Source organism: Acomys russatus, chromosome 4 (assembly GCF_903995435.1).
Source record: "Acomys russatus chromosome 4, mAcoRus1.1, whole genome shotgun sequence".
Classification (NCBI taxonomy): Eukaryota; Metazoa; Chordata; class Mammalia; order Rodentia; family Muridae; genus Acomys; species Acomys russatus.
Genome location: NC_067140.1, coordinates 21867646 through 21895006, shown reverse-complemented (window position 1 = coordinate 21895006; position 27361 = coordinate 21867646). Strand labels below are relative to the sequence as shown.

General features: G+C 50.1%; 2 protein-coding genes across 2 annotated transcripts in view; one reads left to right on the top strand and one right to left on the bottom strand.

The window, feature by feature from the left end:
• Positions 1-1410: 1410 nt before the first annotated feature.
• The window catches only part of Rtf2 (replication termination factor 2), a 28815-nt gene continuing 2864 nt past the window's right edge, over positions 1411-27361 (bottom strand). Inside the window, exons 2-9 of the mRNA XM_051143887.1 lie at positions 25682-25776; positions 24991-25084; positions 23978-24117; positions 23424-23502; positions 8192-8305; positions 4275-4329; positions 4088-4183; positions 1411-1957 (exon numbers count right to left, since the gene is read on the bottom strand). Of these exons, the coding sequence (XP_050999844.1) occupies positions 1779-1957; positions 4088-4183; positions 4275-4329; positions 8192-8305; positions 23424-23502; positions 23978-24117; positions 24991-25084; positions 25682-25776 (852 nt within the window). The 3' untranslated portion in view covers positions 1411-1778. The remainder of the gene's footprint in view (positions 1958-4087; positions 4184-4274; positions 4330-8191; positions 8306-23423; positions 23503-23977; positions 24118-24990; positions 25085-25681; positions 25777-27361) is intronic.
• On the top strand, positions 16009-19415 carry LOC127187757 (beta-1,3-galactosyl-O-glycosyl-glycoprotein beta-1,6-N-acetylglucosaminyltransferase 7-like). The gene is made up of 3 exons (XM_051143886.1): positions 16009-16978; positions 17914-18009; positions 19192-19415. Exons 1-3 carry the CDS (start codon positions 16009-16011, stop codon positions 19413-19415), a joined length of 1290 nt encoding a protein of 429 aa, XP_050999843.1.

The window sequence follows — 27361 nt, the reverse complement described above, 5'->3', positions numbered from 1 at the left end:
CACACTTTTAGACAGGGTCTCTTGTATCCATCCCAAGCTTGCCTAAAACTTGCTATGTGGCCAAGAATGGCCTTGAAGTTCTGATGCATCTCCCAACTGTTGGGGTGACAGATGCCTGTCGTATCTAGATCATGTAATGCTGGGGACAGAACCCAGGGCTTTGTACATGCCAGACAGACTACTAACCCAGGACCCACATCCTTGGCCATGGTTAATTCTTACTGGAAAACTCACTATGTATGCTGTAATTCTACCAATTGGGAGGTTGAGACAAGATTTTTTGAGTTTGAGGCCAGATATGCCTACAGTGAGGCCTTGTCCCAACAACAAAAACAACAAAATCCCAAATATTTCTACAATCTTTTATTCCGATTTTATAAGTACAAAGGTCATACATCCCAGGTTCTCTTGGACAATGCTCATTTGGCATCTTATGCTGTTTGCGTATGTCTATACTCAGCCTAACACTGTCCCAGAACAAACTTGAAGTGTGTTTGGGGCCAAGCCTCATCACTTGCAAGCAGAAAACCAGAGTGCAGTGGGTGCAGGGGCTTTTCTTTGGGTTGTTTTCTGAGGCAAGGTGCTGCTATGTAACTTTGGCCAGCTTTGTCATCTCGGTTACCTTCTGACCTCAGCCTTCGGAGGGCTTGGACTACAGACGTGCCATGTTTGGTTTGGGAGCAGGATTTTAGTGTGTTGGTTTGTACCATCCTGGGCATGTGTGGAGCCAGAGGCTGACCCTAGGTGCACTCACTCTAGCTTCTGAGGCAGGTTCTCCCCGAAACCCTGAGCTCATCACCAAGCCTGGGATCCCACCTCTGCCTTACAGGGCTGGCTACTGTGCTCACCTGCCTTTTGTAAATGCTGGTCCACGAGTGCACGTGGAGAGTGTGTTATCCACTGAGCAAGCCATCTACCCAGCCCAGAAGCAGGGTTTTAGAACTGGCCCATAGAGGCAGTCCTACCCTATGTCCATGAACAGGCTCATAGAGGTTCCAATTTTAACTGTGGGGATGGAAAAGGTGTCATTCCTGTCCTGCCACTGCCCCCCTTGATAGGTGCAATTTTCTTGCAAAGATATTAGAGGTGGGGGCTTTATTTTGTACATGGCACTAAGGTGTCCTTTTCCCCTCTGCCGTCCTTATGTCAGGCAAGAAAAACCTCATGAGGAGCAAGGTCTGAGACTGTTAGAAGTCTGTCCCTGAGCTCAGGGTCCTGCTGAAAGTCTGTCCCTGAGCTTGGGGTCCCGCTGGAAGTCTGTCCCTGAGCTCGGGGTCCCGTTGGAAGTCTGTCCCTGAGCTCGGGGTCCTGCTGGAAGTCTGTCCCTGAGCTCAGGGTCCCGTTGGAAGTCTGTCCCTGAGCTTGGGGTCCTGCTGGAAGTCTGTCCCTGAGCTCGGGGTTCCACTGGAAGTCTGTCCCTGAGCCCGGGGTCCTGCTGGAAGTCTGACCCTGAGCTCAGGGTCCTGCTGGAAGTCTGTCCCTGAGCTCAGTGTCACTGCAGTTTTAGAAAATGAGCTGACTGTGAGAAACCTGGAGTCTTTTTTATTCCCTAATGAAAGCAGCAGAGTCACTGGCCTAAGCAAGAGGTACACCCTGTAGAGAGGTTGCTAGGTATGCTGCAAGCCACCTTACCCTCCCTAGCACCCACACACTTCACGGCAAGTGACAACGCAGGTCAAAGTTGCAGAGGACAACTTTATAGCATGGAGCCACACCAGGTGAGTGTGGCACAGAAGGCCACAGGGGAGAAGCCCTTGGGGAGGGGCCGCAGCCCTGCTTTAGAAGCAGTAGGACGTGTGGGTGACCCAGTGGGCAGACTCCTCCTTGGAGCGCTTGGCAGAGCTGTGGCTTGTGAAGATGGACTTGTAGGTTTCAGATTCTTCACTGTCCGCGATGGACCTCTTCAGGGCTCCACAGGGAGGCTTGCCAGCTTTCCCAGAAGTGCTCCCAGTAGCTGCTAGGGAAAAAAAAAAGCCAAACCGTGTAAGGCTGGGACTGAAGACTGCTCCTTTTATTTGTTTGGTTTGGTTTTTTGTTTTTTGAGAAAGGGTTTCTCTGTTGTACTAGCCCTGGCTGTCCTAGACTCCCTTTGTAGACCAGGCTATAGAGAGGCCTCTGCCTCCTGAGTACTGGGATTAAAGGTGTGCGCCACTACACACAGCTCATATGACTCATTTTTAAAGGGACCAGGTCATGCATGCCATTTCCCCAAGCTCCCAGCATCTTGCTGTTATTTGGAGAGAAAGCTGAAGCACAGGGGCAGGTCTCACGCAGCCTGAGCCATCCTTGAACTCAGCCAATACGGGCTGTGATTTCTGATCCTTTGGCCTCCACCTCCTGAGTGCTGTCACACCATTTCACACAGCACTGGGGACAGAAGCTGGGGCTCTGTGCATACCATACAAGAGCTCTACCCACTGAGCTACACTCCTGCCCACAATATATCAACTAAGTTAGTTATTTAGATCCAGGGGCTCACTGTGTAGCACTGGCTGGCCCAGAACTAACTATAGACACCAGTCTGGCCTTACACTTGGGTGATTCTCCTGACTTGGCCTCCCAAGCAGGTGCATGCTGCTATGCCTGGCTTGAAGCAGACTTTCAATAGTGTCAGAGCCCCAACCACTTAGGCCTTGCTGATGAACATTGTGTGCTGGCACCAGACCGTCCCCAGCTTCTTGGCACTTAGGTTGAGGGCCTGGTCCTTTCAGGTCGGTACTATACAAGGACAAAGAAAGCCAGCAGTCCCAGCAGCCTGCCCTGGCCAGCCCACTATCCTGAGTGAAGCCAGGACGGGAGCTGCGGGCTGCAGCTTGTGGGGACATACCACGAGCTCACTTTCTCTTACCTGGGTTTCTCTTCTTGTAAAGTAACTGTGACCTAATTTTCTTTTTGCAGTGTTGGGCACTGAACCCAGGACCTCATACACATGTTAAACAAGTTCTCTACCACTGAGCCACAGCTCCTTCTGTTTTATTTTTATATAGGATTTTAATAAGTTGCTCAGGCTGGGTCTACAAAGCAAGTCCAGGACAGCCAAGGCTAACACAGAGAGACCCTGTCTCGAGGAAAAAAAAAAAAAAAAAAGTTGCTCAGGCTGGCCTCTAACATTTGATCCTTCTGCCTCAGCTCCTGAGGAGTGGAGATGACAGGTTTGTGCCACCAGGCACGGCGTAAGTATTTATTTTCCATTTTTTGGTTTTCTTTTTTCTCTCTGTTTATGTATGCGTAAGTGTGTATTTGGGTGGATGTATACCATGCATGTATGTGTGCCTGTGGAGGCCAGAGGAGGGTGTCAGATCTCCTGGAGATGGAGTTACAAGTGGTTGTCAGCTGCCAGATCCGAGTGCTAGAACAGAACTCGGGTCCTCAGCAAGAGCAGAAAATGGCTCTTACCTACCAAGCTAGCTCTCCTTCCCCTGTTCTTTTCTTTTTGAGACAGGGCCTCAGTACACAGCCCTGGCTGGCTTGGAACAACTCACCATGTGACCCAGGCTGGCCTGGAATTCACGGTCGACTCTGTCTCTGTCACTGGGCTGGTGTAAATGCTGTTTCTTTGAGGTAAAGACATTGAGGTTTTGTTTTGTTTTTCGAGATAGGGTTTCTCTGTGTAGCCTTGGCGGCTGTCCTGGACTTGCTTTGTAGACCAGGTTGGTCTTGAACTCACAGCGATCCCCCTGTCTCTGCTTCCCTAGTGCTGGGATTAAAGACATGCGCCACAACACCCAGCTTAAAGACATTGAGTTTTAAGAGCAGTTTTGCCACTTGGCCAAGAGACAGGAAGAGAGGAAGGACCCTGATGGGAGCATAGGATGGCTCTGAGGCGCCCAAGCCCTCACACCATGTGGCTGAGGAGTGGATGGCTGTGTTCTGCTGGGCTGGGCACCATAGCTTGCTCAGCAGTAACAAGGGAGCTTTGTGTGCAGAACCTTTTGGGCCAACAGGGCTCCAGGAAGGAATGGGAGGCTACTTTTTAATTCAGAGGACACAGAGCGAGCTATGAATGACTAGGAAAGCCTACGTTTTCTCATCCCTTTGCCCTGACTTTCCAGCTTTCTCACTTCTCTGATGGCTCTGGAAGGCCTACCTGTGCCCCTGGGAACCAAGGCGCTTTTCTTCTCTCTAGGATCAGGGTCCGCCTCCTCAGGCTTGCTGGCCTTCACTTTTGATGGCCCTGCGGAGTCTGTAGAAGACACTGAGTTAGGAAAACAAACCATGAGCAAGACCTTGGTGCACATAGGACAGACCTGTCTCCTAGGTTCTCAGGGTCTTACCGTCTGTGATACCAGGCTTTGAAACACACTCAGCTGTCTTGGGCTTCTTTGTTTTCTGAAAGAAGACAGAGCTGTTAGAGGATGTGGTGGCTTGAGTGAGATTGTCTCCCAGAGCTTGGGTACAAGAACACTTGGTCCCTAATTGGTGGAGCTGTTTGGGAGTTCATGGAACCTTAAGTAAGTGGAGGTGTGTCACTGGGGTGGGTTTTGAGGGTGATGGCCTCACTGCACTTGGAGTTAACTCTGCTTTCTGAGTGTGGATACAGGTGTTATTCCTCAGCCTCTCGCTCTTGCTGCCGTGCCTCCCTGCCATGATGGACTCTCAGCCCTCTGGAATTGTGAGCCAAAGTAACCTCCTGCATCTGTAGGCGGCTGCCTCTGGTCACAGTGTTTTTGCACAGTGACAGAAAAGTAACTGATACAGAGGGTACACTCAGGTTAAGTGGAGCACAGTGGCAGTGGGCCTGCCTTGGGCCCAGGGCTCCTCTGATGGCCTGGCACCTCTCTCTGAGGATGACCTATCTGCAGGTATGCCTCCACAAAAGTCTGGGTCCACACAGACCCAATGGTCGGTGCTGGTTTCACAGTCTCCAACCTTAAATAAAGACTGTATTTCAATGACGAGCCAGTGTTAGAGGCTGGGAATGCTGCTCAGTGACAGGGTACCCATCTAGTGTACAGGAAGCCCTAAGTTTGATCCCCAGCATCCCAGCACAAACACGAAAAGTCCACATTTCCAGGGACTGCTGTACACAAAAGAGCAGCAGAATATCAACACAAGCTCTGCCTGCACGAGCACAGATGGTGTCTCACTCACGCCGGGCCCTCGGCTCCAAAGCTATCACACTTGGATGTATGGCTTGGAGGCTTTTACTGAAGGCTGCCAGCTGAGTTGAACGCGGTTATTCTAGTTAGATTTTCAGATGCTGGATTGGTAAGGCAGCCCCGAAAGGTTGACCATTCTGAACTATGTGTGACATACACACAAGGAGAGCAGCAGCCGGCCCTGTCTGCCCCATGGCTGTGGGCCTCAGCAGGGCCACAAGATGAAGAACATCAACAAGCCGAGCCACAGCTGATGCCGCGGGCTCCTCACCAGGCACACCAAGTTCGCGCGGGACCTGATCAGGGAGCTGTGTGGCTTCGCTCCTCATGAGCAGCGCGCCAGGGAGCTGCTCCAGGTGTCCAAGGACAAGCGCACGCTCGCTCAAGTTCATCAGGAAGAGGGTGGGCACGCACACCAGGCCAAGAGGAAGCGAGAGGAGCTTAGGAATGTGCTGGCAGCCATGAGGAAGGGAGCGGCCAAGAAGGACAGATGTCCCTCCCCCAATAAATGTTTGTGCCACATCAAAAAACAGTGTTTGAAAAAAGAAACTGTTTCATACATGAAATGCACATATGCACATCTGTGATGGCTGTTACTAAAACACAACAACAAACTACAGACTAAGAACTAAGGAGGTGTCTCAGAGCACAAGCATCTGCTGCGCAGGGTAAGACTGCTTATCTGTAACCCAGTACTGGTGGGTAAGAGACCATGACCCTGAGAATTCGCTGGTCACCCAGGCATGCTGAAACACTGGTCTTGAGGTTTAGTGAGAGAGCCTGTCTCGAGGTAACAGGGCAGAGAGTGACTGAGGACACCTGACATCTTGTTCTGACTTCCAAGTGTGTACATGTACTAAGTGTCCACCCCCCCTCCCCCCCCCGCCCCCCGACCACAGGAAACAATGCTCAGCTCTCGGCCCTGCATTTAAGGCAGAGAGCTGTTTCAAAGCTGGAGGCATACTTGGAGAGACACTAAGGCTGCCTGCAAGTGAGGATATTTGGGAAATATTTTGTATCTTGGTAGCAGTATCCAAGCGTGTTCACAGAGGCTCTGCTGAGGAGGGTGCAGAGGGGACCTAATCCCACTGGGCTCTGCAGGACTTGGCAGGAAGGCTGAGATGGGACAGTCACTCAGGGAGACACCCAGGGCCCCTGCCACTCTCCAGCTGCTGCTTTTAGCACACAATGTCCCTTCTTGTGTTTTCAAAAAACTAAGGACAGCAAGCAGATCTCTTTGGCTGCTGTCTCTTGTCAAAGACACTCAGGCTTTTCTAGGCTTTAAGATGCTTAGTGAAGCATAACTTAGAAAACACACAGATACACACACACAGAGACACACATACAGCGACACACACAGACACAGACACAGACACACACACATACACACGGACATACACACACAGAGACATACACACAGACACACACACATAGACACACACACTTGATTTTTTTTAAATCTCCATATACAGTTTAAATGACCCAGTGGCCTTCAGTTATTTCTCATGAATGCTGTGTTATCATCTTGTAAACAGTTTCATAGAACGTTTCCATGGCATCTAATTTCAGAGTTTCCCACAATTCCTAGTGCTATGGAAAATCTGCATGTGAAACATACACTATTCTTTTTTTCCCCTTTACTTTCCTTTTTAAATATTTATTTATTGTAATTAGTGCACTATTCACTGTATGTCTTCATGACATAAGTGGGCATCAGACAGAAGTGGTATCAGATCCTATTACAGATGGCTCTGAGCTACCAGGTGGTTGCTGGGAATTTAACTCAGGACCTTTGGAAGAGCAACCCCTGAGCCATTGCTCCAATCCCACCTTTCCCCCTTTTCTTAAATATTTATTTATTAGGTATATAGTGTTCTGTCTGCATGTGTGCCTGCAGGCCAGAAGAGGACACTAGATCTCATTATAGATGGTTGTAAGTCACCATGTGGTTGCTGGGAGTTGAACTCAGGACCTCTGGAAGAGCAACCAGTGCCCTTAACCTCTGAGCCATCTCTCCAGCCCCCATGCACTATTTTCTAAGACGGTAAGGGAGGAAATGAGAATAGACTTGGCTTCTCCTGAGAGATGGGTGCCACATGTGACTATCAGCTTTTCCAGTCTCACAACCATGAACCACTATCACTCATGGGTGATACAATTCTGTTCTTTATTCTATGACTAAAGCACATAGCGAAGCTCTGAAGCCCCTCCCACCACTACAGCCCTATCCTCTCAGAGGACACAGGCAGGTGTGGGCCACTGCAATGGAAGCTGTTTCCCCGCCAGAGTGTCCTCACCCTAGCTACTGTTAGCCCTAACACGTCCAGCATTGCCCTGTGGTTTTCTTCGTTTCAGTGCTGGGATCAAGCCATGACTTTGTGCATGAGAGGCGGCTGCTCTCCCACTGAGCCACACTTGGCCCTTGGGTCGCCAAACTGGCCTCTACCTCTCCTGACACTACCTTAGAGGAGGACAGGGTTACAAATGTGCTGCATCTGGATTTCTCTCTTAGTAAAGACAAAGGTCAGGCCGAGGTTTACCTATAGCCTAACCTCGTTATAAAACAACAACAAAACAATTAGAGCCACAGTGAAGTCCAGTGCTTTGTATGTGAACTTCCCCCCAGGCCTACTGGACCACACTTCTGGTGGCTGAGGATGTGGGGCCTTCACATTTGCTGGGATGGTGGTGACTTCTGCTCTCATCTTCCCTAGTTAGGAAACAGGAGTATAAGTCATCCTATTTTTCTGTATTAGGGATGAAACCTAGGGTCTTACACTCTACTACTGAACCACAGCCCCACTCCGTGTGCTCTTTTAAAAGCAATGACTGCCTTTTCCTGAGAGTTTGCTAATGCCATGCTGTGTGCCCATGCTTGGTGTGTCGCTTTAAAATCTTCCCTACACCACCATGCCCTAAGCAGCCAACCACCCACTGGTGACGAAGCCCATTGCAGCCAAGTCCTGAATCTGTTTCTAGAAGCCAGGCCTCCTGGGGTGACCAAGCTCAGCCGTGCACCCCTCGGCAGCATCTGCTAAGGTGACAGAATAGCTTGCAATGGGCTCTGGGGCAGAACTGAAGCCCCTCATCACCTTCTCCTGTTTGGCCCGCAGCCGTCTCTCCTCCATCCTCCTCTTCAGAAGTTCCACATCCTCCTTGGTGCCATTGAGCACGATGATGTCATCCTCCTGGAAGGCAGCCCCACACTGAAGAGCAAAAGAGAGCAGAGTCAGTCACCACGGGAGGAACGGCATCTACAGCCCTGCTCTTCACTCAGCACTGGCCTCCAACCTTGGCTAGGCACCTGTTGCAGCTTTGCCTGCACTCAGATCAGCTGCTCTCAGGCCCAGTCTGAGAAGTCCATGTGCTCAGAGCAACACAGCCTGGCAGCCCCACTCTGGAGGGTTCCATCAGAGATAACTGACAGGATGGCTGCCGGTACCAGAGTCTGTACACACTGTTCCATGCTGGATGTCTGCTTCTCTCCTGACTAGCGAGCCCAGACCCTGAGCAGTGGGACCACCCAAGGCTGTTGTATTGTGTTGCTGGGGGTGTGGCTACTCTGTGTAAGCCCACTTATCTTCCCCACACCACACTGCTGTGTACCAACAGCACACTGTGGCAACAGGCCCGAGCTGAGAGTACAAGTATCTAGCTTCTGATAGTCTCTCCAGAAAATTTTAAGTATAAGGGTGACCCTAGACACATCTTGGCAGAGCAAGAGTGAGTCATGTCCAACGAATCCCAGTGGTGTCCTAGAGGCAGGAACAGACACTTGTTAGCACCATGCTCAACTCTGCAAGTTGCACACATGCCCATGTTGACAGAATTGTAAGCAAACAAGCCGCCACCTCAGAGAGGCTACCTGCCACTACTAATCCCTCCCCCGTGAGAGAGGTCCTGGGCACTGAGTAGACTGGGATCTGCCTTCATGTTATCTATGTTGTCCTTGCTGCTATGGCCTGGGCACTGAGCACAGTGCCTAGCACGTGGCAGGAAGAGAGGCAGTGACAGAAAGCAAGACTCTCCTACGTGGAGGGCAGCCTCCTCAGCCGTAAGGGAGGGTTAACTCCAGTGCAGAGCCCCTCAAAGGTGGCTGCTCTGTTTCCCAGGGACACTGCACAGGCAGATTCTGGCCTTTTCATCTGGGAAGAGGTGTCACTGTCATCTTCACTGTAAGAAAGCTGATAAACAGGGTCCTCTCCTAACACTGCCAAGGTTTCTGGTACCTCCTGGCACATAGGACAGAAGTGAGGGTGTCAGCTTCAGTCTCCTGCACCCCACCAGGGATGACAAGTGTTGTACTTCAAAGCCACCGTCAAGTGGCTCTGTTCACAGGGCTGCCCCAGGAGTATTATTGACTAAAGCCACTTGCTTTGAATCTCAGAGCCTGGAGCTTGGCAGCCTCCAGAAAAGACACATGAATGAAGTGCTCACTGAGGCAGAGGGCTGTCTCAGTCACCACTGAAAGGCAGGGGGTTGGGAGGAACAGCCCAAGGGCAGGCGGTCCCCAGGGAACTCCTGGGCCAGGGGACACTTGGGTAGAGAATCTCTCCATGGGAGGTGGGTCTTCTCCTTGGAGATGAGTGAAAAGTGACTTTTTTTTGGAACTGAATGAGGTGGGAAGGCCGGCCCAAGGGGCATGGAGGCTCACTCTGGCGTAAATAACCCTCCTGAGGGTGGTGCAGAGTGCAGGAGGTGGGACCCTTAGTGCAGAACATTCCTCCCTTCTGGGATCTCAGTGTCCTTTCTTCCCAGGGGCCCTGGACATCCCTGCTTCCTGTTTTGAACACCAGGAGGGGCCACCAATGTACATTACAATCGAAAAGCTTGACACAAAAACACCCAGCAAAGAAAGGCTCTGAACTAGAATTTTGTGAGGATGGAATTCCTGGTCAAGGAATACAACAATTGTATTCCTTAGGGTTTCTATTGCTGTGATAAGCAACATGTCCAAAAGCAATTTGTGAGCACTTAGGTCACACTCTACTACTGAAGGAAGTCAGGGCAGGAACCTGGAGGCTGGAACTGAAACAGAGGCCATGGAGGACACTGCTTACTGCTTGTTCAGCATGTTTTCTTTTTCTTTTAAAAAAAGATTCATTTATTTATTATGTATATAGTGTTTTGCCTGCATGTACACTTCCACACCAGAAAAGGGCACCAGATCTCCTTATACATGGTTGTGAGTCACCATGTGGTTGCTGGGAATTGAACTCAGGACCTTTGGAAGAGCAGCAGGTACTCTTAACCTCTGAGCAATCTCTCCAGCCGCTCAGCATGCTTTCTTGAACCACCCAGAACCACCTGTCCAGGTGTGCACACCGGCTAGTCAAGAAAATGCCTCACAGGCTTGCCTACAGCCAGTCTCACTGAGGCATCTCTGCTCAGGCACCCTCCTCTCAGGTGAGTCTAGGTTTGTGTCAAGGTAACAAAACCCAGTCAGCCCAGCAAAGGCAGGCTTAGTACTCCTGAGCAGCAGTCTTCAGAGTCCACCAGGGGTGACGTCACCACCAGGGTCAGGACTCTGCTCTCCCGACTCCAAGCAGTCAGGGTGGGTGGAGAGAAAAAGAGCCCAGAACCAGAAAGAAGCCTAACCTTAAAACCTGCTTAGTGTTTCTCTCTTGAAGCAGGGTCTCACCAAGCAGCTCTGGCTGGCCTTGAACTCCTCAAGTTTGGCCTCAAACTTGTGGCTTTCCTCCTGGGAAATCAGGGTGATCTTCCTTGCCCAGCCCTGTGCACCTGCTGGCAACTTTCTTTGGAAACAGCATGGCTGTGGCCTGACTTTGCGCACGCGCGCGCGCGCACACACACACACACACACACACCACTGATATATTTTGATAGCTAAGTAAGTCACCGACCATTAGGAACGTGGGGCTGGGGAGATGGCTCAGTGGTTACTGCTCTTGCTAAAAACCCAGATTCAGGCCCATTAACACTCAATGACATTGGTTGCTTGGACCTAAACTAAGTAGGATTGTCCCTTGGGACAGTCTCCTCCAGGCCACATGTCACATGTTATAGCCATGATGGATGCACCCTAAGGGGCAAGTAAGATGAAGGAAGCAGCCAACCAGCTCTTCTCCACATATGGAGACCTTGGGCCACCTCTGGTGGGAAGGAAGGGCAGGGCTGAAGCACGGCCAGAGACAACTTATGGAGACATTTTGTTCTTAACACGTTTTCTCCTTTTATTTTGAAACAGGTTCTTACTCTAGCCCAGGTTAGCTGAGAAGTACTTAATTTAAGTTGGCCTGGAACTCATGGCAATTCTCCTACCTCAGTCCTCCAAGTACTAGAGCAAGAACCACCATGCTCAGACCTTATATCTTGAGTCAAGGCCTCACTTATAGCCCAGGCTAGCCTTTACTGATTAACTTGTGTGCACCACGCCTGGCTGCTTTTCTAAAATTCCTGCAGATAGAAACAGAGCCTGGACAGATGGAGTCTGACACCACACAGGCACAAGCTGTTACTTGCTCTCCCTGTACAGGATTCAATGAGGGTCAGGCCTGAAGATCAGAGAGACCCTGGCAGCTACACACTCATGCCTAAGGGCTGCTGCACCAGCAAGTGAAGACACCACCCACCCACCATGCCATCTAGCTTAGGAAGCAAAACACAGGAGCAGACAAATCTTGAGTGTTACACTTCTCCCTTCCGTGTTCTCTTCTGCAAACAGTGGAACCAGGGCTTGATGCATGCCAGATGAGCGCTCTGCCACCAAGCCACATCGCAGGCACCCATGGGCGATGACTGACCCCCTTCACTTCTCCACTGAAAACACCCATGTGGTGGAAGGAGAGCTGACCTCTGCAAGTAGTCCTGACCTACACACACACACACACACACACACACACACACACACACACACACACAGAGTAATGACCAAACAAAGGAATGAATGTGAAAAAGAATCTATCCAGAGTGAACATAAAGACATAAAAATGGCTGAAAAATCGGCTTCCTGTTTTAAAGAGAATATTTGGTTGCTTTTGAGATAGGGTCTCACTGTGTAGCCTTGGCTGGCCTGGAGTTCACTGTGTAGACCAGGCTAATTGGGAACTCAGAGATTCGCTTACCTCAGTCTCCCAAGCACAGAATGGTGGGATTAAAGGTGTGTGCTACCACACCTGGCTTTGAAGAGCACATAAGGAATGTGACCACGATCTCAGAAACCATCAGCTCAACCAGCGGGCTCTGAGTCTGAGGGCTGAGCCCTCACCTTGCCCCACATGGTATGTGATGCTCAGAGTGCGAAGGCTGCATCCTCCTCCCTCATCCGGCTGTTGCCAGCACCTGTTATTGCTTTGTTTTACGTGCTACCTCCCACTTCTTTCCTGGTAGGTGTACAATCCTGAAGAATTCTCAGGGACCAAATACAACAGCTGTCTTTTCCACCAATGTGTTAGGATCAACAAGACTACAAGTCCCCAGGGATGCAAAGGCAACACAGCCTGCCAGGCGACTCTGAGAAGCAGGAGCTGCAAGGGACGCACCGGAGCGGTGAGAGGAGAGGTGGCTGGGCCAGTACCTGCCCAGGCTCCCACCAGGAACAGGAACTGCACTGGTGAGTGTGCCGCTAACAGGGTGGGGAGGGATGGTGGACAGCAGGGCAGCTGGCGTGAGTTCTGAAGGAGACGGGCTTTCTCAGCTGCCTGTGACTGTAAACACAGCATCAGTGATGTATGGCAGGTGGGCATCAGTTTCCCCTCAAAAACAGTCCAAAGAAAACCATTTCCACAGCGTGCAACAGATGACACTTTACAGGAGTTTAAAAAGCCACCATGTCTTAACCCTTAGTTAAGTCAGCCTGGAGGCCACAGCCAAAGTCTGTTTCTTTGGTGGCAGCTGTGTGTGCTTTGAGTGGACACCCCAACAGAGACGCATACCTCTGTAAGTCAGCCCACTAACATGATGTGTCTAGTTTATAAGCACCGACTTCAGAGTGCTGTGGACACTGCCCTGAGTCCAGGGACAACAAAGATGACAGAAGAGAACCTGCCCTGCTGTGGCTACAGTGGCTGGTGTCACCGTGCTCAGGAAGTAGCTCTAAAGGAACTCTGACACACAGGGTCTGGGACCAACCAAGTCCCAGGCTGGTGACCACGCCAGTTAGAGGGCAAAGAGAAGGACACTCTGGAGGTGGCACTCAGCTGGCCTGGCTCCCCGGTTCGTCCTCAGCCTTCAGGGCTGCAGGCTCAGTGTGAGAAATGAAGCAACAAGCTGGGCTTTGGAAGCAAAGCTCAGGGAAAGCTCTGCCTACTGCTGATCAAATGACAGAACCTGTGATAGAACACTACATAGAAACAATTGATGGGTTTGTGCTCAAGTAGCGGCTGGCTGGGCATGGAGTCTGAGTGAATGAAGCAGGCAGACCCCAGTGTCAGCTGCGCGTGGACCAAGGGAAGGTGCTGAGAAAGACTTAGCTTGCTCTCATCTACCTACAAAAGGCAGAAAGCCATTAGGCCAGGGAGTGCCCTGAAGGACACTGGGCTACTCCTGGGACTGTCTTCATTTAATTATATAAATGTCTGAAACAGCAGTCCCTGGGGCGTGGCTACAGCATGAGGCTTATGGGGGCACATCTGCTAGTGTGAGAACTGAGAAGCCACCGAACCTTCTTCCTGGCAGAAGCTACAACACCAGGACAGGTGCACCAAGCCCTAGGGTACCATGTACCTTGCTCAGAATTCATAAGCTTTAGCGGGGCATGGTGGCACATGCTCTTAATCCCACCAATGATCTCTGAGTTCCAGGTCAGCCTGGCCTAGGCAGCAAGTTCCAGGCCAGTCAGGACAACACGGTGAGACTATGCCTCAAAAAACCAAACCAAGCTGAAAATAAGTAAAGCCTAAAATAAAAACAACAAAGAATCCTAAGTGTTTACTTCAACAAGGACCCTCCTTCCTGGGGGATTTCTACAGTGGGGTGGGAGGGGGGAGGCCATTTATTCTGGCGACCAGACATGAAACAATGAGCCATCAGAATGCTCATGAAGGTAGGCCTTGCGAGCTGTATAAACACTTGAGAACAGGAGCCCCTAAGGCTCAATACTCTCGGCAATTGACAGCTGCTGACTGAATCTGTGACCAGCGGCTGCTTTCGATTTCAAAGCATGTTAGGTGGTAAGAAACTACAATGAAAACCAATGTGGTATTTGAAACATCCAGGACAGACAGAGCCATCAAGGCTGCGAAACCTGAGAGAACCTGAGAGCTCTGCCTGCCCCCAAGTCACAGACCTAAGGCAAAGAGCTCCTGCGAGTCCATTCGCCACCACAATATGACTTTTATGGCATCAAAGAACCAGGATTTACAAACACCAAGACCTCCTGACATCTCACCTGGACAGCCTTCCTCCCTTGATGCAAAAGGCCAATCATGGTATGCAGCAGTCATCTCATTAATGCGCTCTCCGCACTGTCTGCTGCAGCTGCGCCTGCTCATGTTCCTACTGCAGTTCTAGACAGGTCACCATTTTGGCATCAAGAGACATCGTTACACACCCCGATTTTAATGCCTAAAACCAATTAATCAGCTCACTTGAACAGGTTTAACTTTGTAACCACAAGATTGCTCACAGTTTGTTGTTCAAATCCTTTATGGAAAGAATCAGACTCAATTTAACAGGGAAAGACATAGATTACAAGGAATAACTAACTTCACGGGCGGGCACTCAGCAGTGATAGTCATCAGGGACAATCAGTGACACCACAGGGAATCACCACTTGTAAGCCAATTAGGGTGGTTACCATGGAAACGGGAGTGCTGACAACACACACAGTGTATAGGGAACTCTCCTGCCTGCTGCTGTACTGACCCGCAAAAGCGCAGAGTGAAGCTATACACCCAACATGGGAGACAGCCATTTCACTATGCCATATCCACATGAGATTAAAAAAAAAAAAATCTGTTTACACAAAGGTTTGTGCATGGTGCTTACAGCATCTTTGTAGTAATAAAGAGTTAAACATGGCTCAAGTGTTCATGTGGGACCATGAGATGTAGTATCGCTCAGGAATGAAAAAAACTAAAACTACCAAGATCAGGCTGACTCTCAGAATCATTACCACCACCAGGAAAAGCCATGCCCCACCAAGAATCCACCGCAGGATTCCACTTACACCACACTGCAGATATGCAAATTAGTTCAGGGACACAGTACTTAAATGGCTGTCGCAAGATGGGGTAGAAAGACAGATGGGCTCCCAGGGCTGTGAGGAAACTTAGGGGAAAGCTGCCCTGACGTGGTGATAATTTCAGAGTGTACACATATTTAAAAAACGGACAAATTACACCCAGGTGTGCCATGTGCACCTGCAATCCAGCGACTTGGGAACCTGAGACAGGAGAACTGCATAAATCTGTAAGTTCAAGATCAGCTTGGGCAACATAACAGGGCCTTCTAAAGAAGACAGAAAGAAAGAGGCCAACAAAATAAGTTCTGTTCAAATGGTATTTTCCCATCTGTCCATCTACCTATCCATCCATCCACTGATCACTGGAACTTTCTGTGCAGCCAACGATGACTTTGAACTTCTGTTCTTCTTGTCTTCACCGCCCCCCCCCCCCCCCGCCCCGTGTGGCGTTAACAGACACACAACACCATCCTTGGCTCACAGGAATGCGGGACTTCGCGCATGCCAGGGAGGTATTCCACTAACTGAGCTACACCGCTGGCCCAAGTGATACATATAAGAACATACAGTTAATGTGTGTTCAGAGTCTCACCGGTGGTGCGCTCTCTCTCTCTCTCTCTCTCTCTGTGTGTGTGTGTGTGCGTGTGTGTGTGTGTGTGTGTGTGTGTGTGTGTGTGTACTCTAAATGTTCTCTGTTGTTCTTTTAGGAAACTGAAAGAGAAAACTTTCAAACTGTGGTGACAAGAATGCACTGAGAGCTCAAACATGAGCCAGCTCCGGACCACAAAGGCTGGACTTGTGGTGTGTGGCATGATCTGCGCCTTCTTTTTTCTTTACTTACGAAACCCAAGTCCTGAGGAGGCTGAGGAGGAGCCCCCCACCCCAGATGTGGTGGAATGTGGATTCTATCCAGATGAACTGTGCTCAGCTTTATTTGAGGGGAAGAAGGCAGCCCCCCAAATTGCACAATTCTGCAAACCTTCTCCCAAATCTGAAATGCTTGCTCATTTGCGTACACCCGGAAACTGTTCCAGGATGTCACGGGGTCTGCATTTCATAGGCAGGCCCCTGTCTGCAGAAGAGGGGAACTTCTCTTTGGCGTATATTATACATGTTCAAAAGGAGTTGGCCATGTTTGTGCGGCTTCTCAGAGCGATTTATGCACCTCAGAACGTCTACTGTGTCCACATTGATGTGAAGGCCCCAAAGAAGCTTAAGAGTGCCATGCAAACCTTTGTGGACTGTTTTGAAAATGTCTTTATTTCATCACAGACACAGAAGGTGGCTCATGGCGGCCTCAGGAGGCTGCAAGCAGAGCTTGGCTGCATGAGGGACCTCACCCACTCCATGTTTCATTGGCACTACGTCATGAATCTCTGTGGACAGGAATTCCCAATCAAAACCAACAAAGAAATCATCCGCTACATCAGAACCAAGTGGAAGGGGAAAAATATCACTCCTGGGGTGATCCCACCCCTGAACACCAAACCCAAGACAGGCCAAAGCTCCTCGAAGCTCAGCCTTGACGAAAATACGTACACATCTCCAAACACACGGTTCAAACAAAAACCACCCCATAACCTCACAGTTTACTCCGGAAGTCCTTACTACGCACTTACCAGGAAGTTTGTAGGGTTTGTCCTGACTGATCCCCGTGCAAAAGACATGCTGCAGTGGTCTAAATACATCCACAGCCCAGAGCAGCACTACTGGGTGACCCTGAACCAACTGAAAGGTAGGACAACTGCAGTGTGGGTGACTCTCAGAAGGAAGCTGGGCTTACTCCACTGTCTTGCTGTGGCTTTGTACAGGGCCTGCCTCTCACAAGGCCTTCCACTCAGAAAACATGGGGTGGCCGCTGGTTCGAGGGCTGTGGAGTTAGGGAGACAGTCTTGTCATGTTCCTGTCGAGCATGGATATTTTAGGTTCATTCTGTGTCTCCTCCTACAGGGCCTTTTGCAAATCCTGGACATAAATGTTTGGGAAAGTCTACATTTTTCACTCACTCAGTAATAATCTCAGACAGTCACTGCAGCCTAGGACTGTGCTAAGGGCTCACACCTGCAAATCACAGTTCTTTGGGAAGCTGAGGCAGGGGGGCAGCTACAGAGTGAGTTCCTAAATAGAAATAGAAAAACAAAACCCCAAATACAGAAACTACCATTGTCTGTGACAATGCTGCTCCCCTCTCCCCATTTCTGAGAGAACTTTACTGCCACTCTTTAAGTGGGTTGATACAGCCATCTTTGAGAAAGACTGACTGGTTCCCTCAGAGAATGTTGCTTCAAGCATGGCCACCTACTGCCATTGATAAATAGCACTCCTGCAAACAGGGAAATGGTTTGACCATTCTATGATCTCTCATACCCCACTACAAGCCCTGTTCCCAGACCACCTACTAGGGCCCTCAGACGGAAATACAGCCCAGAGCCCCAGCCAGCATGGTCCTGAGGACACGACACACACATCCAGTGAGTTCAGAGAGATAGGAAAAGGGTGAAAAGTGCATGCAGGGTGGACACTGGCCTTGGTCAGTCCAATACATTGATATGCTCTGATAGACCTGTCTCACAGTGACATCGTCACAGGAAGGGGAATGGCAGCACAGAGCTTGCACTATAACAGCCAGAGCTGCACTCTGCAGTGTGCCTTGGTTTTGTCTCCTGGCAGATGCTCCAGGTGCCACACCAGATGCTGGCTGGGAAGGAAACATTCACGCCACGAAGTGGAGAACAGAAGACGGAGATGGTCACAAGGGGTGCACAGGTAAAGCCCCAGACAGCAGCCTTCTGTCGCCTGTAGAGTGCTAGGGATAAAAGTTTGCAGCACCATGACCTGCTCATGAAAGGCACAGGGCACCCAAGCAGATGCAGGAGAGTCTTTCTGTTCTGCTCTGGTGGATTCACCCACAGAAACCATCAATTCTCCCTCTCTCTGCTGTCCCAAAAGGAAAGGAGAGATCATGGGCCCAGTTATAAAAAGTCTCGAGGGGTTTGGCTGATGGCCAAGCAGTCTGGGGCAAACACGTAGGGCACAGGAAGCTATGAGCTCTTTGGAGGGTAAAGCCCAGTCAGTCCTCTATCACCTGAGCTCACTCTGCAGATGGCTGCTTAGGGAGTGCAGACAGCTTTGGGGGACCAATTACTTTGCTGCACAATGCGGAGGAGTGAGCAGATGTTTCATGCTCTGCAGAGTCCACAGAAGCGGGGGGCGGGGTGCACAGGCCACACAGGCTGACGATAGAGGGGGCTGTAGCAGGACAGCCAGGACTATAAGAGAAACTCTGTCTCAAAAAACCAAACAAAACCAAAAAACATAAAACAAAACCAAAACCAAACCCCAAAACAAACCAACCCCTCCCACCTACTGAGCTGCACCACCAGCCCTTGTTCACCGTTTTCTTTTGAGACCAGGTCTTGCTACATAACTAGGCTGGCCTTGAACTCATAATCCTCCTGCCTCAGCTGCCCAACGGCTGTGATAAGAGGTGTGAGTGGCCACATGTGGCACAGCTGCCAGACTCTGACTCCATGGCCTTTCAGGCTTTTCCTTGCCTGCGGATAGTTTGTCAGAACAGCCTGGTGGGAGTCACCAGCTCATTACTGGTTTTTCTTTGTAAAGCTTGGTGTGAGCATAGGTTAATTAAGATAGGAATTAGAACCCCGGGCTCTTTAGGCCCAGACTGTCTGGTTCTAATTCTGCCCTCATGCCTGGTGCAGCAGCACTATTTAGTGGCTCATGCTGTTTAGAATGTTTCCCCCAAATACTAGCCCAAAGGTGAAATTCCCTTCATTATAAATTCAAAACTCAACTTCAGAGACAACAACACAGTTAAGGACGATACTTAATTTGAACTCTTGTGCACAGTGAGCAATCCCAGCTGAAGAAGTGTGTACCACTTACTTGTACTGGGATTGAACAAAGTTAAATGTCTGTGTCTTTCTGCAGGCCACGATGCCCAAGACACCTGTGTGTATGGCCTGGGAGACCTGCCTTGGCTCATCCAATCACCTGCTTTGTTTGCTAGGTTTGCGCCCCCCACAGACCCACTGGTGGTGGTATGCCTAGAGAGGTGGCACAGACTTAAAGCCCTACAGCAGGCTGAGGTCCTCGCAGAGCCACACTGGCCATTTCCCCAGGAAAGCCATTTCAACAGCCAACCCCACCATTAAGGGCACTTCTCGTCAGCATCACTCTTTCAATTCCTGGATATGAATTAATTAAAAAAATGAATGTAGAAACATGCTCCTGGCCAGACCTCACCCTAACCATAGACAAGGAGAGATCAATGAAGGAAGTAACTGGGCTAGGGCTAAGGAGTGCAAGCCAACAGCTGGAGGCTGAGTTCTCCATCAGCTGCTGAACCCAGCTCACAGTCATGTTCTGAGGGCCTGGAGATCCTGGTAAGAGGCACTGATTGATGCACACAACGCCCCGCCAAGAAGGAAGCCATGCTTCTCTAGCGCTGACTCTGGCCTAACAGCAGAAAGCCATGCGGGGCCTCCTCCTCTGGGTGAACGAGTTATCCCAGAGAGGGAAACAACTTCTGGGAAACAATGCTGCCTGAAGTTTGTGTGGCTGTGGTCTGTCATCTACTGTTCTTCCTGCTATGTTGGATGACCCAGAAGCGTACTGGTCCGTGCCACCACCACAGGGGTTTCTGCACACGAGAATGTGGAGAGAGATGGAGGAGGGCACTCTTGACTTTTACTGAGTTTTTTCAGGTTAGGTAATTCATGTGGCAAATGGCCAACACCCTGGGCATACAGGATGAAGGCATGAAAGGCTTTGGCCATCCTGAGCCACTGGTCCAGGTCCTTCCCTCCTAAGTTGCTGCTAACAATGTCCTCGGGGACAGAAAGACTGATACCTTCAATTATTTTGTGTGCACGAGTGTTTTGCCTGCATATATGTGCCCTGTGCCCATGGAAGTCAGAAAGTATTGGGTCCCTTGAAACTGGAGTTACAAATGGTTGCCAGACACCATGTGGTGCAGGAGATTGAATTCATGCCCTCTGCAAGAACAACCAGTGCTCTTAAGCACTGAGTCAGCTCCTCTAGCCCTGCATTGTTTGTTTGTTTGTTTGTTTTAAAAGTAGGAGCCTCAGAAAGGAAACCTTTGTAAAGACTAAATATTGGCACCTAGTCAACTGTGGCTTCCCACATGCAGAGCTGAGATCACATCCAGGGAGGTACTGACATGGCCTGGAGAAGCTGAACAGAGTGGAGATGCTAAAGGCAGTACCATAAATCAACTTTAAGCAAAGCATATGAGATTAAAGTAGTCTTTGTTTAGGCAAACATTTTTCCTTCCTATACACTGAAAATGTTAAGCTGTCCCCTGACCTCTTGCATGGCAATGTGTTTCTTATTACAAGACACGAAGCACACAGGACTGTGGCTCGTTTTCTGGCTGGTGGCTGATCTGTTTGCTGTACAAGCCGCAGCACAGCACCACACTGCCCAGTGTGAGCAGAGCCACCTGGATCCTCCGGGAGTCTGAATGGTTTTATTATTACCTGTGTAGGCTGTGTGTGAGTTGTGTCACAGCCACTTGTGGAGACAAAAGGACAGAGCTCACTGCCACCCAGGCTGACAAGCAGAGACCAAGCTGCCCTCCTTCAAAGAACACCAGGCTGGCCTTGACCTCAGAGATCCACCTGCCTCTGCCTCCTGTCTGTTAGTGATTTAGAAAGTTCAGACAGTGCCTAAAACCTGACAATCCTTTGGTCTCGCCCCTGTGGCTTCCTCTCCCATTACTCATCATGACACATGTCACTGAAGAGGCTGTGTCACCTCATCATGACACAAGTCACTGAAGAGGCTGTGCCATCTCTTCACTGCACAGATTTCTGCAGAAAGTGCCAGCCCCTGCCATGTCATCCTACACACACAGCCAGACTCCTTTCGCCGGCTCCCTGGAATGAGGTGTTGTCATGTGAACGGGCTCTGACCAACGGAATATGTGATGCCCCAGGAACAATTTGTAGGTCTGACCCATAAAAATTTCCCAAGGAAGTTTTCTCTGCTACCCATCAGGCCAAGGAAAGGCGGGAGGGAAGAAACTGTCTGGCTATACTTCTCTGCTGTCACCCGGTACCTTAGGGTGTTTCCAGAACTAGCCAACCCTCTATCAATGTACTTACTAACAAACTCCAGAAACTTCACACTTCAAGTCGGAGTTGGACTCCTGATAACTACATCCTTACTTATAAATGTTCTTGTTTAGAGTTTGTGGATCTAAAAGGAAGGGCTCTGAAGAATCACTATAATCCCTTCCCTTTACACACTCTGGGTTCTAGAGAAATGCTACTTTCCTAGGCCAAACTGATAAATGCCAGGCTCTCAAAACGGGCACAGGGATGTGTTCCTCAAAGTTCCTGGGTTGGAAAACCAGTGCCCAGTGTGGAAGGTCTGGGAGCAGGGTCTGATGGCAGGCATCTGGGTCACACAGCCTCAGTAAGTAATTCCTATTAAAGTGACAGTATGGGGTTCTGATCATGATCCAGACAAGATCTGGCAGCGTGTCAGCAGGGGAGGGGTCCTGCCTGAGAAGCACTGAGGGGGAGGGGCGCTCGCCAGACAGAGGACTCCTGTCATCAGGAAGGGTGCTTTGCTGAAACCCTATGCTCAAGAACATATGAACCCTTGCCGTGAGGCTCCACTCCCTGGCCCTCCATATTACGACATGGAACAATGTGCCTTTGTGGGACACTGTCTCCTTGCTTGGACTTCCCAGCCTTGAGGGCTGTGAAATGAATTTCTATTCTTTATAAACTGTCCTAGTAGTCGTTTTCTAAGGGCATGAGGCAGACTAGAATGGGAGGGAATAAATGATTGACGGACTCCCACCTCGAGTGCCATGGCCTGTCCTGTGTTCTGTGAGTCTTGCCGCCCCAGGGTTGAAGTCTAAGCCGGAAGCACCTGTCGCAGGATGGGGGCCTTCTGAAGACATTGTCACCCAGCTCCTTCTCCCCTTGTAGCACGTGTGGCACCACCTTCAACAGGAGGCTCATACATGCCACCAGCCCCATCAAGCACTTAACTCCCAAGGGCATCCCTTTTAAAAAGAAAAGCCTGACACGATGTCACAGTGTGACACAGAACATGCTAAGAAGGCCAGTCAGCCGCTCTTGGTTCTCTGAAGAACATCAGGACCCACTTCAAGCTGGCTTCTTATCACCTTAGACTAAGACCCATGACCACCAAGGTGGCTACCCCAGCCCTGTGTGTGTGTGAAGGGACTCACTGCATCTGTGCCTGTCCTTATCCTGGCCACACTCACTTCTGCTGCTCCACCCTGTCCTAGCCCAATCTCTGCTAGCACCTTTGTACCATTAGCTCTGAATTCAAAGCTTCAAGATGCCTTCGCTGCCCATTGCTAAGGTCAACGCTCTCCCTTGGCTACGTAGCTGTGTGATCTCCCTTCACAGTGATATGCTCACTTGTGTGAGGGTCTCCTCAGCAGGAGCGGAATGCACGAGAGCAGAACTTTGGTGGATCTTTTCCTTCAGAACATCCCACCAGTAAAGGGCCAGGACAGGATTTGCCATGATAACTGCTCTCTAGAAGCCACCAGCAGAGGGCACATCCATGACAGCCTAAGCACACCCACACTGTGAACACAGTCAGGCATGGCTTCTGGCTAAACACTACACTGGAGGCCACACCTCTAAGCACAGAGGACCTCAAGCCAAGGCTTGGGGCAGCAGTGCCTGCAGTGCCAAGTCATCACCCTTCCTTTGGATGAGCTAGGACAGTCTCAAGGAGCACTCCTCATGTGACCACTGACAGAGGGCATGGCCTAGAGATAAGAGATGACACACCTGTCCCCTGCCCTCAAAAGCTCATGTCCAGTGAGAGACTGACACATACCCACAAGTCTGTGACGGTGAGATTAGAGGGTACCAAGGTACTCGTAATAAGGAAGGACCAGCAATTGGGATCTGCAGAGTAAGTGAGGCTGAGAGAGGTCAGGCCCTCCAGGCTGGCAGTTTCAAGAAGAAAAAATTTGGCCCTGAAGAGAGTAGCCAAGGACAGCCTGTATTTGAGTCACTGGTGAAGAGCTGACTTATTAAATGCTCTCAGAAAGAATTTAGGATTTAAACGATAGAGGGAAAGATGTGACAGTGACTCCCTCAGCTGCCAAGAAAAACAAATGGAGTGTGGCAGAGACTCACCGTGTGGCATACTTCGGCTTTTATCTCTTTCAAGGCGCGTTCAGAAAACACACAACCGCAGCATCGAAGGAAGCAGAACCTGGAGGGACAAAGGGACAGCAGCTTGAGCTGGCACTAAGAGCAGTTTGCATGCAGCACACATCCAGAGTGCAGAGCAGGGCCACAGGGCAGAGCAGGGCCACGGGGCAAAGCGGGGCCACGGGTGGGGGGGGCCCACAGGGCAGAGTGGGGGCCACGAGGCAGAGCGGGGCCACGGGCAAGGGGGGCCCACAGGGCAGAGTGGGGGCCACGGGGCAGAGCAGGGCCATGGGGCAAAGCGGGGCGGGGGGCCACAGGGCAGATCGGGGCCACAGGGCAGAGTGGGGGCCATGGGGCAGAGCAGGGCCATGGGCAGAGCAGGGGCCACTGTTGTGAGTGAGCTGAGCTGGGTGGGCAGGGAATGCCCATACCATGACTGGGCACTACTTTTCACAAGGCCCTGCTTACAGCTCTAAGACAACACAGAGACATTCCAATGAGACCAGGAGCACTTCACTTGTTCTGTCACCACTCACCTGTGCCGGCCGTTCATCTCCAAGCCCACCACAGGGCAGATGAACCTTGCTCGCTGGAGGTCATCATGCTTGTCGCCCTTGGTGTTTCCTTTATCTCCTTCCCAGGCGGGGTTGTCAGAAAGCCTTAGCTCTGTAACATTCTGTGGAGAACCGTTAATAGCGCTGGTGTGAAATGAACTCACTGTAGCCGACTGACACAACTCTGTAGGTCAGGGGCACGGCCACTCTGGCCTGGGAAAAGGGGTCACTCCTACGGAATCCCCACCATTTTGACAGCACCAGAAAGAAAAGAATTGTAAGCTGAACCAATCTAAGACAGAGACTATTTCAACATTCAGTATATGATCTTATCCCATTACTTGTGAGTGTGTGCATGTGCATGTGTGTGTGCATGTGCGTGTGTGCATGTGCGCACGCGCATGCGCTCATGTGTATAAGGCCTGGTCCATGTCAGATGTCTTCCTCATGACCCTGCCCTTTTCCACACGTGCTACTGGCACGAGCCACTGCAGTCACTCAGGTGTCTCCTCTACTCCCTACAACTTATTAGACAGTCTAAGTGAACCCGGAACCCAATAACTCAGCAAGCCTGGCTGGCCAGGAGCCCGAGAGACCCCCTTTGTCTCCCCCTCCCAGGCCTGAGCTTACAGGCACACGACACCACACCTAGCTCTTACCGGGGTGCTGGGATCCGAACTCAGGTCTTCATGCTTGCCAGGCCAGCGGTTTACCCAATAATCGATCCCCCAGCCCCCGAATTTATTTTACACGCTTGCTTATTTACTTTAGAGAGCACAGCACAGCACAGCCCTGGAGAGTTGTTTGTCTCCTTCCACCCACATGGGTCCCAGGGAAGGAACTCAGGTTACAGGTTTGCTCCACCAGGCAGCCGACAGGTGCTTTCACACACTGAGCCATCTTGCCGGAGAGGAAGTCAGTCTCCAATGTGCACATAGTCTATTAAAGTAACCTCACTCAGGGGCCCTGGAGCTCACCCACATCCTTCGACCTACCTTGATGCTTCTAATGTGTGATGCTGCCTTCCCTAGAGCCTTTTCAGCAGATTTGTCCAACAGAAACTCGATGACGGCGTCTTTGTTATACAGTCTGCAAGAGTAAGGGTGAGTTTATACAGCAGCGATGAGCTCAGAGAACCAACCAGGTTCAGAAAGAACTCAACAGGACCCAACAGTCCTACTGCTAACATCCTGTGCTGCGTCCACTGCTACCAGAACACTAAAGCAGCAACTTGGTCAAGGTGCAGACTGCAACCTCAACCAAACCTGACCTGGAAGACTTGGAAAGATCAATGTGAAAGAAGTTATTTCCCCCATCCTTTAAAATAAAGACCAGGCGACTCAGAACCACCAGGCCCACATGCTTCAGCCGCAAGAACTGGCTAGAACTGAGCAGCAGCCCCACCCCACCCCCCTTTGGGCAGCTTCTGCCTTCCCCACTTCCCTGACTCCCTGATGCTCTCTACAGTATGCACGGCTGCTTCATGCTTTGGGTTTATAACTCAGCAGTTACTCTTGGCTCTTGAGTTTAAACCAAACTAAGAAAGGTGCAGAGCTATGTCCAGACACAGGGGCATCTTCCCACTAATCTGCCAGGAGAGCGCCTCTGTGATCAAGCAGCCCTTCGATGATATCCCCTTCAAAATCAACAGAACAAATGCATCTCGATCAAGTATCGGACCCACACCTGCCAAGTTCACAGGCAACTATCGGGCGCCTCAGGATCTCCTGACTTAAGGTGCAGTAGTTCCACTGGGCCACTAGCTCAGCATCTTTGTCAACCTAAGAAAGAAAACACACACAGTTGTAAAAATATCTTTTATTTGCCTGTTTCAATTGTTGTTTCAGAGGCATATTGCTCCCTCTATCTTAAGCTTAGTAATGGAAGCTTTGAGCCTCCATACACTCTAACCCAGGCCTAGAATGCTTTCAGCCTCTGAGACTTACTGCTTAATGAGCTCATCCTTACTTGTTCTTTCTGAGCTCTGGGCTGCCTGGTTTAACTCAGCTGTTCTGGCTCAAACTCTTCTCCTAGCTGACTTATTTAATCTGGCTTCTCTCTCTGCCTGGAATTGCTCTGCTTGGCCTCAAACTAACTCAGCAATCTGCTCTAATCTTCTGGCTTTTCTGACAGCAACAGAAAGGCACTGAATACACACACTGTGGTGTTTTTAATTTCTAAATCAAACATAACGACACACACCCAGGAGCAGTAGTGACTGTCATCCCAGTACTACAGAGTCTGAGGCAGGAGGATAAAGTTGGAGGCCAGCCTGGGTAGCCCGACAAGATGCTTTGCTTCTAAAAGAAAACAACGGTGAGAATGGGACAGCTCAGGGGTCCTGGCACACGCCTCCGTGTCTGATGACCAGAGCTTGTCCTTAGCACCCATACGGTGAAGGAGATAACCAACTCCTACAAACTGTCCTCTGACCTCCACATGTGTCCATTCATGTGCCACACCCACCTAAATAAATACACCTATTTTGCCAGGCGTGGTGGTGCACGCCTTTAATCCCAGCACTTGAGAGGCAGAGGCAGGTGGATCACTGTAAGTTTGAGGCCAGCCTGGTTTACAAAGTGAGTTCAGGACAGCCATGGCTACACAGAGAAGCTCTGTCTCAAAAAAAAAAAAAAAAAGACCCCCCCCAAAAAACCACCTATTTTAAAAGTCATAAAAGGCCACGTGTGAGTGGCTGCGGTGTGGAGAATGTGGCTCATGTGAGTGGCTGCAGTGTGGAGAATATGGCTCCGTGGCAAGACATCTGTCCATCGTACCCGAAGCTCAATCTCCAGTATAATAAGCTGATAATAAATAAATAAAATAGTGACGTATCAAGTTGGGACTCTAAAAAGGTTTTAAAAATTAGGGCAGGTGAGATGGCTCAGAGGTTGAGAAAAACAAAACAAAACCCCCAAAACCCAAACAAACCCAAGTTTAATCTGATCTCTGGAACCCACGGTGGAGTGAGAAATAGCTTCGAAAAGTCATTTTCTGATCCCCACACATGTAGCACAAAATACAAATTTTAAGGTTTTAAATTAACATTATGTTAAATAAAGAGCCACCAACAAGCCAGGCGTGGTGGCACATGCTTTTAATCCCAGCAGAGGCAGGTGGATCTCTGTGAGTTTGAGGCTAGCCTGGTCTACAAAGCTACACAGAGAAACCCTGTCCAAAACAACAACAACAACAACCAAACCAACAAAAAGCCCAAAAAACAACAAAGCCCAGCAATTGGGGGAGTGAACCACTTTGCACACACTTCTACCTGATCTATCCCCAGCCCAACATTGATGCCTATATTTTTACAGCAAGTTAACATCTTATGGAACATAACTTCTTCCTGGAACATGGAGGGGATAA

What these genes read in the sequence shown, in the direction of transcription:
- LOC127187757 (XM_051143886.1), top strand. Translation starts at nt 16,009, where the DNA reads ATGAGCCAGCTCCGGACCACAAAGGCTGGACTTGTGGTGTGTGGCATG. An exon ending in GACCCTGAACCAACTGAAAG is followed by an intron (nt 16,979 to 17,913) that starts GTAGGACAACTG and finishes GTCTCCTGGCAG; the next exon opens with ATGCTCCAGGTGCCACACCA. An exon ending in TGGTCACAAGGGGTGCACAG is followed by an intron (nt 18,010 to 19,191) that starts GTAAAGCCCCAG and finishes GTCTTTCTGCAG; the next exon opens with GCCACGATGCCCAAGACACC.